The 21,925-nt window shown below is 36.5% G+C and overlaps 1 protein-coding gene across 1 annotated transcript; it reads right to left on the bottom strand.

The window, feature by feature from the left end:
* Positions 5,685-18,912, bottom strand: LOC18771955 (vacuolar protein sorting-associated protein 41 homolog). The gene is made up of 19 exons (XM_007208657.2): positions 18,377-18,912; positions 16,699-16,968; positions 16,433-16,612; positions 14,576-14,842; positions 12,894-13,026; positions 12,714-12,804; positions 11,663-11,765; positions 10,710-10,813; positions 10,508-10,601; positions 10,201-10,356; positions 10,053-10,115; positions 9,838-9,903; positions 9,270-9,470; positions 8,131-8,208; positions 7,933-8,052; positions 7,720-7,800; positions 7,522-7,607; positions 6,576-6,657; positions 5,685-6,491 (listed from the first exon to the last, which is right to left on the bottom strand). Exons 1-19 carry the CDS (start codon positions 18,653-18,655, stop codon positions 6,078-6,080), a joined length of 2,868 nt encoding a protein of 955 aa, XP_007208719.1. The 5' UTR covers positions 18,656-18,912; the 3' UTR covers positions 5,685-6,077.

The raw sequence follows: 21,925 nt of genomic DNA, 5'->3' as shown, positions 1-21,925 counted from the left end.
CGTGGAAAAGGAGAAGAGCGTCGTTGTAGCCAACCAACGCTAGAGAGAGAGAGGGAAAAAAAAGGGGTTAGCGGCTATGGGTTGGAGTGGGACGAGAGGGATGAACAGGGGCGCTGGGTTTGTTGGGCAGGTAGGGCTGGGTTTTTTTTTTTATAAAAAAAATATTATTTTATCATTTTATATAAATTTGTTTAGGGACTGGTTGGTTAATGGTTGAGTTCCACAATAGATACGTCAGCATTTAATGTCTGATCAAACAGTCAACTTAGCGGAAGGTTTAAATTGGTCAAATCTAAAAATTATAGGAGTGTAAAATGATGAAATTGAAACCTGGGGGCCCATATTGAGAATGAACCCAAATATGCAAGGAGTCTTTTGATGTTAGCCCAAAAAAAAAAAAAAAAACTATCGCTCTATCACTTTCTCTCTCTCTCTGTTGGAAAAACTGAGGTATATGACACGAGTCTAAGGCTGTGAGAGTGGGGCCGATTTATGGTTCAGCGGTGGTCATCAAGGAGAGTGAGGAGCATGGCAGCGGCTGGCTAGAGGTGGCTAGCCCTCCCGATCTGTTTCCAAAGCCGCTTCAAACTCAGTGTAAGACAGAATGGTGGATTTGGGTAATGGCCATAACGGATCTGGGCATGGTGGAGGAGTTCGGCAGTGTCGTGAGAGGGAGGATTTGGGCAGTGGGCTTGGTGAATGAGAGAGAGTGAGAAAGAGAAAGAACAGTGGATTTGGACGTGGTGGGGGAGCTAGACAGTGGCAATGGAGTTTGAGCGACATATTTTTGCCCAGAGAAAGTAAGAGTGCGATGAAGTTTTTTTTTCGTTGGCTTTTTTTAGTTTTTTAATACTGAATAATTATTTATTAAATTTAATTATGATTTTTAATAATATTTTATTTCAATTAAACAAAAAGTTTGTCCCACATGCGCCACGTTAGCACTTAATAGATTTTTTAACAATCAATTTAACGACAGAACCATATTGCAACAAATTTTCAATACCAGGGTACTGCATTGTTAAAATTGAAAGTGCGTGAACAAACATGCCTTAAGGGTACAACTTCAGGGTACCAAACTGAAATTAACCCTTAAAAAAACACAAGAACAAAACAAAAAATTTGGGTTGTATATCATTGTCAAGAAAAGAAAAAAAAAAGGTTCCTAGTTACTTTCATGTTGAATTTTAAATCAAACAAATATGTGTACTGTTAATTGAATGGGTTTTAGATTCTTAATTTGATTTATTTTTTCTATGCAAAACAGTTTTTATTTTTTTATTTTTAAATATAAGCGATAGTTTAAACTATAAGAGGAAGAAGGTTTCACACACTCCAAAGGTGTCATAAGGGTTCGAACCTAGGAGTAAGAGCATCTACAATCATGCTATCTATTTTTTAGTTAAAACTTAGCTAAAAATATATAAAATCTATTTTATGAGCTCTTTATAAACTTTTAACTCCAATCATACTCTCTAATTTAGGGAGTCATAAATGTTATAACTCTTCTTTAATTGGTCCATCTCTACAAAAAAAATATAAAAAATAGTTAGCATTAATTAAAGGTTTAAAATACTCATACAATAAAGAAGCATGAAATTATAGGGAGTCACTAGGAGTCTTTTCTTTCTTCTCAGATTTAGGAGCTCTTATAAGTCTCCATATTTTAGGAGGTGGATAGGGAGCATGATTGGAGCTATATTTTTCCAATTCCTCCCTAAAATTTGTCTAAGGATGTGATTTAAGAAGTCCATTGTGGATGCTCTAAGACCATTGGTATACAAGTTAAAGCCTTTTTTCCCTGGGCTAGACCCAGTTGGCCAAAACAGTATTCCTTTAGGTAAATATCAATATTGCTAGTTTTTACCTATCAAAAAACAAGGTTGAGTTTGAAATTATATTCATTGGCTAACTCATGAGTACAACCCTTCCCTACATAATAGATGTAATTTTGTGCCCTTATGTTTTATGGCCCCGTCATATGTCCATAAATAAGACTTGTTGAGGCTCAAAAAATTCAAGGTTGGCCCCGTCATATGTCCATAAATAAGACGGGTTCTAAGTTTTTGTGTGCGCATGCAAGCGTGCACAAGTTATGGTCCACATGCAACGCCAAGAAAATATGCAACCCGTCATGCAGAAAGGTCATAACAAGCCCGTAAAATGTACTGGCTCTATGAACCAACGCTTATTATCCCATCGAGTTCCATTTGGCCAGGCTATAGCCCATTACAATATGGCAAAGCTCGAGCATAAGCAAAATAACACACAACGCCAAGCGGAAAACCTTTATTTTGCCACCAAGCCACGCTACAAGCTTAAGTAGGCCCAAGCTACGAGAATACTTGGGCTTGCTAGGCTGGTTGTGGTATGGATGGTTACGAGTGTTCACGAGGCCCATTGATGATTCAAGGAGTTGAAGTTTTGGGCTGCTTGGGAGCACCAAAACCCAAGCCCATTTCTTGATCCCAAACATATGGGTAAGCATGAGAGAGAAAAGGAGGCCCATGGCCTTAGGAAATGGCCCAGCATCTTGAAAATATCCCAAGAAAACCTCTAGCATATTACTATAGCCAAATCCAAGACAAGCCATCGTTAAAACCAAAGGAAACTCATGTGTGCGGGCTGCTAGAAGTAAAACAATCTTCAGACCAGCACCCTTACCCATTTCTTTCCTCAACCAGCTCGTGCTAGAAAATAAGAAAGGAAATGGAGGGAGAGCGTTGCCAGGGTGCAGATGTCAGTTGCAGGAAAACCTTGGAACCCAAAATGCTCATCCCAGTGTGCCTGGATTAAGGGATTTTCACCAAAAGGGTTGAATCAATGGAAGTAAAGGGAAATAGAGGAGAAGACTTGGCAAAATTTGGGAGAACTAGCTAGGGTTTTCTAGAAAGAAGGAGCTTCCAGCGCCTATAAAAGGAGGCATCTCCTACCCAACAGAACAACACATCCAAAGAGAGCAAGCATTCTCACTCACTGCTGGAACCTTCAATTTCAAGCCTGTTCTCTCATCTTCTTCTTTTCTCTTCCGAAAAACCATCTAGAGCATGACCAAGCATTCATCAAGTTGCTGGAAAATCTTCTCAAGCCACCCATCCTTTTATCCCCACCTCTCCCTCTCTTCCCTCATCAAATCTTCTCATATTTCCCTCTCCCCTTGCCATGAACCTCTGTTTCCCATAAGAAATCCAAGCTATCTCTTTCTTTCTATTGCTAAACTCATGGAGACTTAACTCCCATGCCACAAGCTTCTCATGCCAAGCCATAATACTGATATGTAAATAGTTGTATGTCTTGTTGGTGAAAGAAACCAAAGTGTTTCCTAAAGCTCAACGAACTTTTCAAAGCACTCTTGGGACCTGATTCTCGAACTTAGGCACAGAGGAAACTTCATCCATTTACTCTTTACAACAGCCCATGCCTATTTGCAGTTGTTGGAATGAAAAAGACCCTACAAGACTAATGTGTATTTAAGTCTAACTCGTATATAGGTAACCTTTCTTGCATATATTCTAAGAGCATAACCGATATGTCAAATTGCCATGTGGATATAAAATGACAAAAACTAAAAGTTAAATTGCTCTAACCGAGCAGTCAAATCCTACATTAATTTGAAGGCTGGGAGAGATGCCAAAACCTATTCCATGTGATATCAAAGTGAATAGAACTTGTTCCTACAAAATTGACTAAGAAAAGATGCTTAAGAGCATCTCCAATGGAGATGTCAAATACAAAATAGCTAATTTGAATTTGATGGATGATGTGGCTATTTGACATGTTGTATAACATTATACTCCACCCGAAATGTTAAAAAATACTAATATTTTTCAATAGGTTTAAAAAACAATAAAAGCTAGTGGGGCCAAAAGAATAAAAAAAATCCAATGGCACCAATCAAAGACAACAAACAGTAATAGCAATTAAAGCTAAGTGGGGCCAAAGGAAATAAAAGATTCAAAACAAGGAAATAACGCCTTGGTATGTTGGCATCAATTTTGACGTCTTTGCTCCAGGCTTCATGTCAGCAATGACAACTTGGTTGGATCTCCAAGCAGCTTGCCATGCCACCTGTCATTTAATTGGTCGGTTGGAGATGCTCTAAGAGTTCGTATATTATTTTTTTGTACATACATTAATGTATGTGAGACATTTGTGACAAGGTGAGAGTTTCCCGCATTAAGAATGAATCGAAAAACATGATGTGTACATGGATAACCTTATATACTTTTGCACTTCCGTATACTCTTTTTTTTATATATATAAAACGGATGACTAAATGGAATACGTATGTGTTATCTTACTAGTAGTATCTGCCCTTACAAAAAGCAAGGTGTGTTTCCACCCACTGCCATGGCAAGGGGCAACTACTATCCACTTTTTGTTTTATTTTTTATTTTTAAACCCAAACAATTAATTAAAGTAAATTTATATTTTAGCCACACAAAAACTTTCACTTTTGGAAAAAGTCAAAGCTTTTTCAAAAAAGACAGAAAAACCTCTCAACTTTCAAACTAAAAACATGCAAATGTAAAAGATTTCTTAGGAAATCCAAAAATAAATAAGGGCATTTTTGTCCATTTTGGCTTCTTTTAAAAAATTTCTCTCTCCTTTGGCCTTTTCCAAAGTCTCCCAACAATTAATTTGGAGAAATATTTTCGAATAAGATTTTGGGTTCCTACGTGTCAATATTTATTCCTGGATTTTTTGGTATTTTTTAAATATTTTTTCAAAAATTTATTTTAAAAAAAAAAAAAAGGCAGCTATTGGATTGGAGGAGAAAAACCGATCGGAGCCCCCAGAGGCTGCCACGTGGCTTCTAGCCGTTGGATGAAAGGAAGGGCTAATGCAAGCCTGGCGTTAGCGCACGGAATTAAATTTTTTTTTTACCATTCATGCGCCAACGGTAAAAAAATTTAAACCTGCACACTAACGTTAGCTTGCCCTTGAGCTCGTTCTGCCTTTGAGCCTGCCTAATTTGGTGGGACCCACAAGCTGCCTGGGCAAAAAAGGCTCGTTGGAAGCGCGTTTTGGGGCTTGGGCCCTCTCCTGCCCTAGTTTGGGCTCATTGCTGGAATCGCTCTTATGTTCTGTTTTGGTTACTAATTTGTTCAAGTTCAAATTTGGACGATCATCCAATTTCGGTGAATGATGCCAATCATGACATTTGCTTTGGTTTTACGTTTCTTATCAGGTGGAGTTTTCAAGCTTATGGAACATGAGGATTAGAATTTTCAAATAGAACCAAGGGACTGATTTGCAATTGTTCAGTATCAAATATGGACGGCAACGAGTGTTGGAAATAACCTAATCGTCATGCAGTAAACAACCAGTAGATAAGCAAACATAAGTCGTGATATTTTTTTATTCCAAAAAAATGTGTCATTTATAATGTCATATCTATGTTTAAATCGGTCAAAAACAGATGGATTCTATTTTATTGTATTTGAGTTGCCAACGAAATCTATCCCAGTTCAAAAGACCTTGACTTGAAGATGAGTGATCTCAGACTCGAACCATTTCCTAACTTTGGCAAACAAAAAACAAAAATTATATTTGAGCTAATTTTTTTTTATATAATAAGCATCCTTTTAAAATACCAATATCCACTTGGCTTTGCGTTCTATCAGTAAGCTCTGATCGATCCATATAAAATAGAACATTAAAATAAACAAATTTCAACAAGATGAGAAAACTCACTGAATTGTTCAAAGGAGGAGTAAAAATTCAATCAATTATATGACAACAAAGAAAATACTGAAATTTATTGTTCGTCTGACTCCACTCAAAACCCCCTCTACTACTACAGCAACGCAGGTACATATCAACTCCAACAAATCTGCAATATGCACTGAAGAAACTAGGCCTGATGGCAACAATCCTCATAACTCACCAAAGAATAAAAGCCGCTTTACACAATAAATATGTATAACTATGATACAAGAATTGACACCACAAGCACAACAAAAGAAACGATAAATAGAAGCTGCACACTTGCATGCGCACACAAAAACTTAGAACCCGAAAAAAAAAAATTAATAATGAGCATGCAACATTGAAAGCACCATCAAGCGCACGCATCACTTAAGTCGACTAGCAGCAGTAGTACATAAGATACAACGCATACGAGAGTCACCCGATTGGGTATCATCATCATCATCTTCCACAACACTCTCACTGGAAGTGGCCCCACTCCCTTTTATTCCATTAGTATAGGTGGAATCCATAAGACAAGTCATGTGATAAGCATGACAACAAAAGAAAACGATGACATTAAGGCTTTGTATAGAAAAGGGATCGAAACACATGCAACACCTTGCACCACCCCTAGGTTTTGATTTAACCTCCATACTTCTCACACCTGGTGATTTCTCAATCACCTGAGAAGCCCTACTATCATTCCTTTTCGTCCGTGCCTCGTCTTCTTCATTGCTTAAGTAAATTCCATGTATTGCCTCTTTGTAGTATTTGACCAAGAGGTTGACAATATCAGCCTGTTTCCCAATTACACCCAGTCTCAGAATTTTTACACCGCACTCTATTCAAATCTAACAAACTTAATTGGAAGACAGGAGTACCTTAAGGATATCATTGCATCCATGTCTTAGAGATGTTTCAGTCCTGTAATTGGTGATGATTTTCACTAGGCGATCCCTAAGCCTGAAACCGAAAATTGCACAAGGTCAATACAAATACTTTTATAAAGACTACTCCAGAACCTTCGTATTTATCACTGACAAATATCCAGGTTATGTTATGTTAAGAGTATAGCAAATTTCAGCATATATACAACACAGATGTGTGTACATAAGCACATACGAAAATATGCATATACGTACCCATATAAGCTTCTTATACACTAAGACGTATAACACAAAGATATATGTTGAAACTTGCTTCCATATGTGCAATACGTGTGTGGGTGTGTGAGCATATGGATGCATGTTTAATACATGCATAATGCATGCATATGTGTATGTACAGTTGCACGGTTGCACCAAACATCTTTATTTATGTCTATCCGATATGGATTCTCCTTGTCATGGCACAAGCTGAACAACTTTTTAAAATGTATCGTTTGACTTTCGCTACCATATAAAAAGAAAACACAGTAGTTCTTGGACCTGTGATATACATATATGAAGGACATTGAAAGTCAAGCAATCTAAAGACAAGAAAAGGATTTCGTCTGTGTGTCTGTATTTATTTATCTAATCTAATGAAGCTACTCTTTCTTCCATATACAAATGAGGGAGAGCATGCATAAAAAACAGGTCAGGACTTCTAACAGGGAAAAAATGTAACATAATTAATGCTATGATTATGCATGCGAGGCACAAGATTTTACCACCAGAACGGATGTCAACAAACATTATGAAGAATCCTGTAAGTTTCATTCTTAAAATGCCACCAGTCATATATGCTAGGAATTATAGGGAAACAAAGAATTCTATTAATTGATAGAAATAGGAATATAAGAAAGTAGCATTAAAACGAACACCGCAATATTCTGATCAAACTGACCTAGGAATCTCCAACCCATTAGGAACCATATTCACTATATATAGAGGATCTAGATTTCCAACTGTGTGCTCCAATAGCACGCCTACCTGTCAATTAGTGGACGAAATTTTAGGGGAACTTGAAGAGAACAAGTAGATATATTCAATTACCATGATGTAGATAAACACTAGATCTGCAGACTATAGGGAGAACAAATACCATTTCAGGTTTATGAAGACACTGCTGAATTAATTCTTCCCAAAGTTCATCATCATGTTGCATATTTACAAACTCCACAGCCTGTAAACAGCCATAACATTCATGGTTATCACCCCACACTTCACAGTAAAGAGATAAAAATAACCCCAAAGGAATAACTGAAGCAATCTGTTGAAAGAAAATCCTCTTCCACATTAAGAGGACATTAGGTACCTCTTCAATATCCCCAAGATTATTTATGATTACAGAAAGGGCTTGTTTCGCATTTCCCATTCTTCCAAGAATGAAGACTTGCTCCCTTAAAAGACCTCTCCCGATACAAATTTCATATGCCTGTGAAGTATATTAAAAAATCAATTCATTGAAAAACAATAAGTTTATCCTAATTGATCATTTATCAACAGTTCAAACCTTCTCAAGTTTGTAATGTTGACTACTACGAAGAAAAGGAAGTAGCATCTTTGAATCGTAGTCTGCATAAAGCTCTACCTACCACAGTAAACAAACGACAGCACAAGTGTTAAACAATGTGCATAAAAGCAAACACTTAGATTAAATTTCACCAAACAGCACAAACTATTGTGATAACCTAACACAAGCTATTGCACAAGAAGGAAAAGAGTACAACCTCATACAATACATTCTAAGCAAGGCATGTAATAATTGAAATAGATATCTTAAGGAAGCCTCTTGAAAACAAACCACTATTGCAAACTATATAGTACCTAATACATTTTTTTAAGCAATAACAAAGATCTGCAACTTCAGTTTCATTCATTCCATATCGAAACGATGAAAGCAAGACAGTAATATAAAGATCTACTCCTAAACAGCAAACCCAGTTGTTTGTTGAAGAACTTGGTGAGGACAACATAATGGCAGGTCAGATCCAACCACAAGTGATTGAAGATATAATAACCACATAACGAGGTGGAGGGCCGCCATTGTAGGAAGTGCATGTAATAGGCGTCTGAAGAAGATGTGAAATAAAAGGCAGGAAAATGTATGAAATCAATTCATAAAACTCATAGTACCACGGAGTACCAAAAAGAAGGTAGAAAAGCACAAGATATCTGAAAACAAGAAAAGCTGCATCTGCTATTCCATGTAAACCCCTGCATAATCTTGTTTATCACAAATCCCAAGGGTTCAAATTGCATGAGAAAGCACTCTTTTTCTTCAACCAAAAGAGAGGGAAATGAAAAGGCATGTATCATGCATTTATGAATCTAGTAAACTTAGAAAGAGAAAATTTTAATACAATATCCAGGAGGCTGCAAGAGTTTCCAAAAGATCCCAGAGACCCAGTTGATTACAAATGTGCGAGTGCAAGTATTTCATTTGTCTACCCTGAACTCAATTTTGTCTTCGTCTTAATAAGATATATAGAATATTTAACAGACGTAACAACTTATATCTAGAACAACTCAAGTATATCACACAGAAACCGTCAATGGAGTTAAGGCAATAACTATTTAAGTAGCTTCATCACACATACAGAAACCACTATAATCACATAAACAAATAAATTATTTCAGCTTCCACAATACCTGCACATCATGAAAATCCTTTCCAGCATGAGGGTTTGCTTCAAATAGTGAATGCAAATATGCATGCAAGAAATATCTGGAATCACACTTGTCACTTGCATTCAAAAGTTGTTTGACCACTTCAGATGGAGTAATTAAATCCTTGTTTTGAATCAATAAAGGAACTGCCTGCTTGCAATCTAGCATCATCAGTTGGACAACCTAAAAGTGCACAAGCGACAATCAACCACAATAGAAATTAGCATGAGCCAACACGATAGAAAATTAACAGTGACAAAGTTGATAATTCATCTCTTGATGAGTTATCTACATTGCAAGTTTTCTGTGTTAGATAGAAAATTATTATGTTGCTATTGATACCAGGACCAAATTTTTTGTAATGCAAAAACCATAAACATTTAGAAAATCAATGGAAAAACCATAAACATTTGGAAAATCAAAGCAGGAAAACCCAGATAAATTTTTTAAACACAAATTTCTTCTGTTGATAACAAACAACTATAACAGTAAATACAGGAACAATAAGTTCCAACTTACAATATATAAGTTGTGATCTTATTCACCATACCTTTTCCCGAATGGAATCATATAAATTGTGCTTTTCGATGAAGGAAAATATGTCTGGCTTCAAAAGCTGGAAACAGAAAAAGAATAAAATAAATTTAACCAATTAGATATCGACTTTCACAAAAATCCTATGAAGATGTAAATATTCTGTAACAGATTCTAATTGTAGAAGTGCTTTGTGAATAAACAGCATAAATATGCATCAAGAACACTTACATCAGCATATAGTGAAAATGCTTTTTCATATTGCCCATCAATCACGTACAACTCTGCTAGAGCCTGAAAAAGAAAAGGGGTGTCTAACAAAATCAAAATTATCATAATATTCAAAATTCATATTCCGTATCAATAATATCTGACTGACCTCCTTAAGAGCATCTGTCATGGACGATGTATTCAGCTGAGGTTCTATAGCTGAGATAACAGGCAATGAAGAATAAATCACCGGTGGCCAAGATTTAACAGTTGACAAGAGCTCCATATGAAAAGATGGATTTGTAGCCAGCGCTACTAGAGCAACCTAACGGCACCAAATGAGAGAGAGAGAGAGAGAGAGAGAGAGAGACAGAGACAGAGACAGAGAGAAACAAGATAACATATGATTCTGCAGTTGGCAAAAGTGTGACACAACTTTAGCAGTTCAGAGGTAATGGAAAATTGTCCACACAAACCTCATAAGCAGTATCACGCAGTCTTGGGTTTTCTGTTGGTATATATGGGACTAATACTGGAAGCTGACGCAGATGCGCAAAGTGGAAAACCCATCTGTGAAGCATAGGCCACTGCCAGTTATTTTGAAGAATTGAATGACACTAGCCAATTATTTACTGGGAACATTGTAAAAAACGGGTTATAAAGAATGGTAATTAGTACCTTTCCCATGCTGAAGCAGATCCTCTCAACAATTTGGGACACAAAGATGCGGCTTCAGCATATTTTCTTTCCACAATCAAATGATCAAGGTATCTAGAACCAACCTACAGATAGGAGAAAAAATTGAACAAACTGTGCAATTAAATCAACTAAATTACATGGATTTTAACAGTGGAAGTACAAGTGAAATAAGTTCATCAATTACAGAATAACACTACGTAAATAAAGTTAACGCATGCACCAAAGCAACATCCAAAAATTTTACAAGGGAAGAGAGAAAAGCAATAAAATATAAGCCATGGTGCTTCAAGCCGCTCCAAAAACTTTGTTCACTATATTACTTTTGTCATTATGTGCACGCAAGGCACATAAATCTTAGAAAGTCTTTCCATGTTTCTTTGGTTATATTTATTCTGTATTTAGCCCACCCAATAAATAAAAAATAAAATGTGAACGAAACTTTCTCTAAGAGAACATACATATATTCTTTTAATATCTGGAGTTGTAGAAGTGAAGATTAGTTTCTAATTATTCAATGAACATCTTGCATTTCAGAAAATTTAGAGGCAAAATAGTCCTTTTTTCTGATCAAAAGGGCAATATAATCCTTATGAAGGCCATACTGTCAAACTTTCAAGCATTAAGATATGTTTCACACAGGGATGATTATAATGATTTTGCCTATGGTTCATAATCTCATAAAGCCTCCTAGCATAAAAAAGAAAAAACTCATAAAACCAAAGTGCACAAGAAATTAAATGATCTATATTCATATGACCCAACTGATTTAAGTGTACCTAAATCTAATAAACAATGATACCGCACGAAGTTAGCCAGAAGGGTGAAAAATGTGTAACTTGAGGAAGAAAAGAGCTGCTAGAATGCATAAGCACACAACATAGACACATTTTCATCTTTTCTATACTGTGATATGAGAATGAACGAATTCATACCTCATCAAGAAGTTCACTCCGTCCCTGGCCGGCTTCAACAGCAGCCAAAGCTTTTTCATGCCAACCATGTTGAAGAAGCCAAGCAATATGATCTTCAGCATCCCTGAAAAGAATATATGCATTCATGTCTTGATCAAGTTAATGAGATCCCGCTTAACTTTATAAATATTCTACAGTTGCATAAAACTCGAAATGTACTCCTCCACTTCAGTACCCCCTCAACTTCTTATTCAATTAATCTTAAAGACAAATTAACACTATCACTATACAAGTATGGTAAAGATTTACAACGCTAATTAATCACCCAACTAAGCTCATCCCCTGAATCATCCCTGAGTCAGGTGTCAACATAAGAAGGCAACAATTCAAGGATGGATGTACAAAATATAAAATAGTAAATCTAGAAGAACAAGAGTTTATGATTTAACTCAATCCTTATGGGCTTCAGTTTCCTCAGATTTTAGGGATTGGTCTTTTCATGCTATTGTATCTGATTCTTTATATCTGCTGGAAACTTTGGTGTTTCTGGCCGGAACTCCAATTCTTTTTGTCTAAGATGAAGGTTAAATTTTTTCTTATCTATAGGGAAGTTAATTCTTTCAGCAGACTATTGGGCTAAAAAAGAGGTGAGTTTCTGATTTCTTTGAATAGTTTAACTCAAGAATAACTTTTACATGATGGCTTCAGTTTGGTAGTTTAAGGGGTTGGCTGCTATATTGTTTTGGCTTAAATGATGCTCTGTGTAGCTCCTTCATTTTATTTTTTAGTTTTCAGTCTCGGCATATTCCTGAAATTGAAAAAGAAAAAAAAAAGAAACAGATACCTTCCTTTTTTGTACTAACTATGTTCTTAAACCATAACTTTTATATAGATGAGACAGTAATACGACATCATTCCAGGTCACAAGCACCAAAAATTTACTTATGACACAGAGAACAATTGATCACTATGGATCTTGAGAGTAGATGGAGACTATTTACTGTATGTAATTCAAATCTTCATACATAATTTACTCTACAGACAAGCACAAATAAAAAAATACAGCACTGACCTGGGTTTTGCAATGACTACATCCTTTGGGGATACAATATAGTACAGTGGTTCATCACCTTCAGCCCACTGACCACCAGCATAGCTGCTACCTAAATTCAAACTAAAGGGTTTTACAGCTATATAATGTAATTATCCTGCTATTCTTACACCATGAACTTCAAAATTAAAGTATGTTAACCTGAGAAAGGAGCGTGAGCAAGGGAATAGTCCTTTGCTTTGTAATGCTCAAAGCCATGTACAGGTAAAGCATCTGTTGAAAGCTCATCATTATTCCATGTTACAATACGTACTTCTGGTCTCTGTGCATTTCCCTGCTTCAAATAAATTATAATTAGAAACAATAACAGGGGTTTCTTTTGATTGGACAGACAATAAAAGTACAGCAAAATCAAAAGAAACCACTTCATAATACTGCATATAATTAGTAAAATGAATTATACTAAAAGGGCTTTCTTTTTCTCTCTTCTGTTTCCAATTGAAAACCCCATGGACCATCCCTGTACTAAATGCCACTTGGTTCAAGCCCATAAACTCAACTTTCCAATAAGCACACAAAAAACTTAAAGCACCAACATAAATGACAATGTATTGGTAGGAACACGTTATCCTGATGTGAAAATGAATTAATTGCATAATGAAAATGTATTAGTAAGATTAGGCATTAACATGATGTGAAGGAGTGAATTACATGTGATAACATCTGTGATGTACAAACATTATCATGATCAAAGAAAAAGTAGCATTAAGATAACGTATCTGTGAGACATGTACGGTAATTCAGTTTTTGCTAACATAATTGTGTAGTAATGGGTTGTGGTTGACAGATCGCAACAAAAGCTTTCCATAAATATAATTTTCATGAAAAATGGACATGTATAATGGAAGTATGGTATTTTAAAGTTGTTTAAAAAAATGGTATGTTTGTAATTTTTTGTTCTCTTATTTAACCTATGATAGTGTTCGACTTTTCTGTTTAATTTAAAAGTTTAAAAGTCATTGGATAAGCTAATAAAAAATATCTACCAAATACCTAAATCTAAAAAGCCCTTTGGATGGAGCGAAATCAAAGAATTTTTCAGGGTCATATAGGAGTTAGGGTTGAGGAATTATGGGACAGAATTAAATTTTGGGCATCCCTTTGGGCTTCGGTTTCGGGGCAGTTCAAGGACTATCACTACTCTACCATCATGAGAGACATGATGGCAGTCTTAAGATGATTTTACTGAAGTTTTTTTTGTGTTTTTTAGTGTTTTTTATACAGTTTGTTTTTCAAGCTTAGTAGGTCAGACTCTTTTTTTTGGTCTTCTTGTTTGATCGAGGATTTTTCCTCTTGATTATCAATACAATGTTTCTATTCAAAAAAAAAAAAGCCCTTTATTATAAGCACCAAAAACACACACAAATAAGTCAGCAAAAAATTATGGAAGCTAAATAAGGTGAAAAAGGGATATCAAGAAAATAAGTTAAAACCCATAAATAAACAAAAAGGAATTTCCACCAAGAAATTAAACAAAGTTTGATCTTAAACAATAGGTTCCAAAAAATGCAGACACAGCAAAGCGTCTAATCCAGTCCAACCCGTTGGCTGGCTCGTAAATGTGATAAATTGTATAAATGTGAATGAGTGGGTATAAAACATTAAATAAAAAGGGTCAATACACATTTTCATAAAGCACAATGAGCCGCCTTCAAGGAGAAATCACACTTCCAGCAACGTTACAATGTCCCCCTCCTCCCCCCCACCCCCGCCCCCCACAAAAAAAATAAATAAATAAAAATGAAAAACAAACGGAGGGGAAATAAAATAAAAATACAGAGTAACAAGATGTATATCATACAGCACGAGGGGAAATAAAATACCTGCCGTGATGGAACAGAGCTACTAAATTCCTTCTCCCCGTCTTCTTCACCAGGGATATAGGCTAGAACGACCAAAGAGTCACCAAAAGGAGCAATCCCAGAAATGAAATAGCTGGTCTGAAAGGATGCCACAATATCCACCTGGTTCATATTAGACATTGACATTGAGACATGCTTGACTGTCCCATTGGCTGCTCTAGACTGATTTGTTTTTATCGATGCTATTTTGATTGATGTTCCCCAGCCAATGACCAACAATGTGTCGTCCTGAATGTGATGAAGGGCAGTGAGAAACCCATGAAAACAACACCATAACTACTTTATTTAAGGGACTAAGAAAAAGAGATGCAAACTAGGACAGAAGGTTTGGCTGCCATTTTTCATATTGAAAAATTAATCTTATATAGTTATGAGGATGACGTGCTAAATATTCTAAGGTTAAATCAGTCTTTAGAGTCATTAATTGTAAAATCATAGCATTATAATGTGCAGGTGTAGAAATGGAATTTCACATTTTTCCCGTGCAGAAACTTTCATTATATTAGTTCTTTATGGAAGACAAAACTTTCATTGAAAAAGGAACAAAAGTACAAGAATAGTGAACAAGGAGTCCACTCCTAAAAACGATTACAAGTGAAACCTGCAACCAACAACTCTACCCTATACAACAAAGACCAGAGAAATGCCCCAAAAAAACACTACAAAGTAGCTGCTTTCCCTATGATAAAACAACAGAAAATGACAGGTCTCTATACTCCAAAGCAAACCATGCCCAAAAAGAAGCCCAAAGTCGAACTGTCCTGTAAGCACTCCACCACCTCACCAGGCACATTCTCAAAAACCCTCCTATTCCTTTCAAACCATATAACCCAAAAAAATTTCATCATAGCACATCTCCCCCGAGCTACGCCCATTCTCCTTCCCCCAAAAGATTTAAAGTTCTCACATAACAGTGCATTACATGACACCAAAATAGACCAATATAAACTTGTCTCCTTGAGCAGCCATGGCCGTAAAGACAAAGCCCCTCGACAATGAAGCAACAAATGATCCACTGCTTTATTTGCACCAAGAAAAAACAGTGTCCAAATTTGACAATTTCCTATATGTAGTTACACCAAGTCTAAATTTTTATTTTTTTTAGAGTTGTGAGAGGTTTGACTGGCTTTTCTTATGTTTTACTTCAGCTGTTAAAGAACTATTAGATACCTATGATATTTGAGATTCCAATTCCTCCCAATCGTTTCTCCGGTCCTTCCCCAATTAAAATCCTAAAACAGCAAAGTTTGCTACCACCTTTATCCCTCCACTGCCCCTTGAAACAGCATTTACAATCCCAAAATTACCTGCTGCTCCTGAATTCCAGCAATCTTCTATAAAGTCCCTTCTACGCTTTAAATTTAGGACCTCTTTGGAAATGCTTTTACAAATGATAAAAGCGCTCCCAAATAATTAAAAGCACTTCTGGTAGCAATTCACAAAAATATTAGAACTGCTTCTGGGTATAGAAGCACAGCTTAGTTCTTTATGGAGCAGCACCTGACAGCTTCCAAGCACATTTACACGAAGCACTTGGCCTTTAATAAAAGAATTCATGTGCTTCTAACAAAATTGCTTCCAGCTGAAGAGCAACTGAGCAAAAGAACTTCCTAAGAAAGCGCTACCAGCAGGCCCTTAATCTTTCAAGTTTCAACCCTTATTTCATTCTGCAAATCATACAACTCTAAGACTCAAAGCTCCAAGTGCACTCTTTATGTAAGTTCACTCCCATGCACCACGTCAAAAATTATTAAAGCGTGGTCCACCTATTTACTACATGTGCCTGTAAATACTGTGAGCATTAACTCTTTCACTAACCTGCCAAACTAGGTGAGGGAGCAAAAGTTCAGGTCGTGGGCTTCCTCGTGGTCTTTCAATGAATGTTATACGCTGATCATTTGCAGTATCGTATACTTTCACACCTGCATCATTAGCCCAAGCAATGAGACTTGCTCTCCACTTCACTGCATGTATAGGACCTTCACCAGAATGCAAAACCTAGAAGGACATATTTGCTTTAAGAAATTAGAAAGCATACTGGGAAAATTCTTTTTGACATGCAATAATATTAGCTTAGTACAAACCTGATCTCTAAAGCCCAGCCATCTTTTTGTATTATAATATAAATGACCAGCTAAACCACCAGCTGCAAATCTCCTAGAAGATTTTTTTGCATAATCTGGATCCAAAGCAATAGCCTTCATTGGGCGATGATACTCAAACCTCATTTTCTCATCAGTGAAAAGGCTGTTTATTACAACAGACCCATCGTCTGAACAGCTTCCTATATATTCACCTTCTATGTCAAAGCTAAGATCATTCACTGCAGCAGTATGAGCAGGGAATTCCTTAACCTGCAACGAAGCCAATCAAGTACATGATATTGTCTTCAATGATAAATCCGGGGCCAAATGCAACAATCTTTCAACCTTAAATGATATGAGACGGAAAAAAAAGGTCACTGATCCTACAAGTTAATGAATTAATAAAAATATGCCAAAAGAGAGTTAAAATTTTAACCAACCTCACCCCCAACACAAACGCCCGCACTCCAATAAATCAAATAAAGAAAGTGGACAGACCCACTATTTTTAAATTGAATGTATTGCCAGAAGAAATTTGATGGCAGTAAAGCTTAGAAGGCAGACAACAGAAATGCTTATTTAATTTAATTTTTCTGTAAACCACATAACCAAACAATAAGCATATTGTAGTAGAGTACTAGACTACTACTCTTTTCTTAGGAAGCAAAAAAAAGACTATTAATTGATTTAAAGTGGTACCAATTATACTGTCACACATATGAACATGAAAACTCATGCGCAATTATTTCTGTTTTCAGTGGACATTTATATATTCTCTAAAATCATGGTGTTGATTGCAGCACTTGCTGCGCGACAAGGGCCTTTAACTTAGAGCGAATTCAAACATCTCCAAGGAACATGTCTCATCTATTGTATATAAACGTAATTCGTAAGCATACTAGCCGTACACTTATTGTATGCCTATATTGTCGCATGGACTCTATCTATGTCTAAAAGAATTAACAAACGTGATAATGCAACAGATAACAACCACATAAGTAAAGGATTTACTCATGGCAGCAGCCTATATGAAATGCAAATTTGAAAATTAACTACAAATATCGCAAAGGAATCATATCGGTAAACCACCTACTAATATCACAAACAACCTACATTGCTTGTCGAGGTTAAACGTTGCATCTCTAGCCTAACGCAGAGGTAATTGCCCAATCAAAAAATAAATGCTTTTGATTTTAAGGTTTTAGGAGAAGTGGAATTCAATCATCATACAAGGAGTGTAAGTTCAACAGAGCTGGAAATTGAATTGGCACAAAAACACTTGATTAAGAATTTTTTTTCCGTAGTTTGATTGGGCAGGCAATAAAAGTACAGCAAAATCAAAATAAACCACTTTACAATACTGCACATAATTAATAAAATGAAATTATACTAAAAGGGCTTTCCTTTTCTCTTTTTTGTTTCCATTTGAGCAATTGAAAACCCCGTAGACCATCCCTGAACTAAACTCCACTGGGTTCAAGCTCTTAAACCCAATTTTCCAATAAACCCGCAAAAAATTTAAAATTATCAAGAAAAACCAGATCCAGGCAGCTCCATTTTGATCCAAAACAAACTCAAATCCCACGAATGACACTAACATAACCTTCAATGCTATGATTTCAACAACGACTAATTCAGAAGATAAAAAACTGAATTGAAGCCAAGCTCAGTCCCTCACCTGATTCCCGAGAAAATCGAGAATATGAACGGTGCCCCCGTGAGTTCCGAGCGCGATCATTCGTTCCGCGACGGCGATACACGTAGCCACATCGCTCGTCAACAGCGTAGGAATGCTGCCTCCCATTCGCTGGTACTTTAGCCTCGGCTCCTCCTCCTCCTCCTCTTCCTCTTCCTCTTCTTCCTCTTCTTCTTCTTCTTCTTCCTCTTCTTCTTCTTCGCCCTCTTCCTCTCTCTCATCGTCTCCTTCTACGCCGTTATCTGGCGGAATCGGAGCCATTGTTATATACCTCGTCAGCTCTTCTCGTGGATGTTCGTCGTCTCAGAGAGAAGAATGATTTGAGTTTCAGAGTTGAGAGTTGAGGGAGAGATCTGTTTGGTTTGAGCTTTCTTTGTGTTTTAATTTTTTTTATAATTTGGGGTCTTTCCTATTTAACGACGGTTGGTGAGTTATTTACAAGGCGACAAGAAGAGTGACGAATGCAGCATGAGCGCCACGTGTATAGAATGTGACTTTTCACTTGGGTTGGGTCGTTGTGTTAGTTTTTGACCTGTCACTTGCTGACTTTTTGTGGTCATTTTGCGAAGAATCAATAATGAAGGGAATAAACCCAACTTTTCATAAGTTAACCTAACCTTTAATGCATTTTTATTTTAAATTTTATTCTTAAATAAAATTATCATAAACATTTTAAATTTTATTCTTAAATAAAATTATCATAAACGACATAATTGAATTTAAAAACAAATTAACTTTATAAGAGCACTTCTACTCATTTACCATAATAAAAGATAAGGAAAGTGTTCGGGGGTGGTGCAAAGTCACCCAACTCGGGCGCTTTTTGACAACGCAAATGGCCAGGTTTGGAGCTGGAGGGAAATTCTATGTGGCCGAATTGGAGTTGTGAATTTGCAGCCGGATTTGGATTGGCAAAGTTGCGACGAGGATGTGGATTGACAAAGCTGCGACCAAGATTCGGAGTTGCTGGAATATGTGGTCGGATTTCTGGGAGTTATGGTGGATGGGCTAAAGCGGCCGAGATGCAATCGAAGGCAGCCGAGTATGGCACACTCGACCGGAACTAGAGGCTTGATTGATACTTGGCTTTGTTTTGAAGCAAGGCTGGAGAAGAAGGCCGGCTACGTTCGAGCTTGATCGGAAGATTAGGTTAGGGTTTTGTTGGCTAGAGAATCGATGGCAATTGAGACTTGGAGAGTTTAGTTGCGACCGGGATGAAAGCCAAGTTGCGACCGAGATGGAAGCCAAGTTGTGGTAGGGTTAAAAACCAAGTTGCGGCAGGTTGGGCCTTAAGGTTTTTTACGCAACTAGAGTTGTGGGATTTTTGGGTTAGAGTCTTTAGGCTTCTTGCAAAAATGCGGTTGGTCTCTTTAAATTGAAACTTCCTTGCCCTATTTTACATATATATATATATATATATATATACAAGCAAATAAATACGAATATGAGACCAGGGGTTTTTGATGGGGCTGGATTGAAGGATTTTAGACAATTGAAATATGAGAATTTTATTATATGTAATAAAATGGTTGGCCCTTAAGAGAGCTCGGAGGACCAAGTCCAAGCCACTTATTCGACCCTAGGATTTTCGGAATGATTATAGGCATGTGACAGAGGCCTCACAAGGAAAGAAATCAAGAAATTTGATAATAACTCCAAATGTTCCAAAGCAAGGAAGAATCAAGCATATCAGAATATTTCAATCAATGCAATTCCATGGATTTAGGGGGGCTTCGGAAGGAAAGAATTTTTAAAAGAGTTGACATTTGGCCATTCAATGGCCAGCCCATAGGCTGACAAATGACCTATATAAACCTCACCAAATGAAGGAAAGAGACACAACATCAGACAAACAAACCTATTTTTCGTCTTGCAGTTTTCTTTTCCTACACTTAGGATTTTACTTTTCAAGCACCTAGTGTGGCAAGTTCTTCCTTTCCTTAGTGTAAGTTCAAATTCTTGTTCAATTTATATTTTCTTGTCATTCAAATTCAAGTTTATTTCAATTGCTTTAACTTTCATTGTCATCGCACTATTATTAAGTTTAATTTCAAGTTTATCTTATCTCGTTCTTGCTTTATTTATCGCTTTGATTTATTTTATCGCACGTTAATTCTTGTCTTTACGTTTAAACGCACATCTAGTTTAATTGCATTATTTTTACTTTGAAAACCTAAAAATCACAAAAACATCTGTACGAAGCCTAACCATCATCGAGCCCGAGGAAATGAAAGAACCTAGGCCAGGAGGAGGTTCCTTGCTTGGCAAATCAATCGTTTGATTAGAAGTTAGAAGCGCGACACATTCATCTACTCACATTCCATTCAAGCCCAAATTCGTGGCTTGGTGGTGGCCCGCCTCGCACTCAAAAGAACCAAAAGTTCATTCCGTCAGCTGCCTCGGCCGAAAAGAGGGAAACATAAAGGTAAGGCCAATTACTATGAGTTTTTATCAAAAATAGCCCAAATTTACCCTATACTTTCATAAATGTCCGTTTTGATAAAAAATTTCAAAAATAGCAAAAAAATCACGTAAATAGACTAAAATGCCCTCAAAACCTAACAAGCAAAAGAAACTCAAAATTTGAAGAGGATATTCCAAAATAATATATATTTTTTTAATGAAATCATTTAAGAAAACCAAAGCTACATGGAGCAAAACCAACGGTTGAAAGAGCCAACAAAAGGGGGATCCCCCAAACAATTACAAACAAAGAAAGCCGTGCAATAACGCAAGGGCACCCATAGTACAACAAACTGAGGGCAAGGTATCAGACCAACGAAGAAAGTATAGCTATAAAGTGAAGAACTATGCAACTACAAAAAAAAAAAAAAAAATCCTTTTAAATTTTCTGCTTGTAGAATTTTTTTTTTCCTCACTAGTAAAATTTAATTGCCTTTACTTGAATGTTTATTTAGGAAATCCATAGATAAAATCAATAACTATAACTTTAATTATTGTTTGGCAACCAAGAGTATGCAATAGTGATGCACAGTTGCCAAAAGAATTCAAATATTTGAAGCTTTACAATGTGGAGTCCTACCGCAAGTAACTTGATGTACTTGTCTCCTTATGAATCTGTTGCACACACGAAGGGTAGAGGTCTGCCAAACAATTGTTAGAATAGGGTTTTGCCTTTTAGGTTTATGTGGGTTTGAATTTTGAGGGCTTTTTTTTTTTGGATCAAATAGAAACTTCATTAGATAAACTTTAACGTCACAATCAAAGACATCAACAAGACATCTAAAATACCAATCCCAAGAGTTCAACAAACTAACTTGCTAAAAGCAAAACTAACGCGGACAAAAGCCGCACTAAAACTAATAGCCCATATCACCACAATTAACTATAAGCCTAAACAAAGCCTAGAAACCCAACATAACCAAAACCCTAAATCAACCCATGAGTCTAAACAAACCTTACTACCACCACCTGAAGAAGCGCCGTCGCGGCCACACCCACCACCGCATCCTAATAGATCTTGGAAAAATATGATTTTCCGTGATCTACTTGCACATAAGAGCGAACAAA

This window comes from Prunus persica, chromosome G6 (genome assembly GCF_000346465.2).
Source record: "Prunus persica cultivar Lovell chromosome G6, Prunus_persica_NCBIv2, whole genome shotgun sequence".
NCBI lineage: Eukaryota > Viridiplantae > Streptophyta > Magnoliopsida > Rosales > Rosaceae > Prunus > Prunus persica.
Note: the sequence above shows the minus strand (reverse complement) of the source record. Positions and strands in the feature narration are given on the sequence as shown.

Excerpts from the sequence above, each read along its gene's own strand:
- LOC18771955 (XM_007208657.2), bottom strand. The coding sequence starts at position 18,655 with ATGGCTCCGATTCCGCCAGATAACGGCGTAGAAGGAGACGATGAGAGA. Across the intron at positions 16,613-16,698 it reads GGCTGGGCTTTAGAGATCAG|GTTTTGCATTCTGGTGAAGG; the intron begins GTTTGTACTAAG and ends ATGTCCTTCTAG. Across the intron at positions 8,209-9,269 it reads AGGATTTTCATGATGTGCAG|GTAGAGCTTTATGCAGACTA; the intron begins GTATTGTGGAAG and ends TTACTGTGGTAG.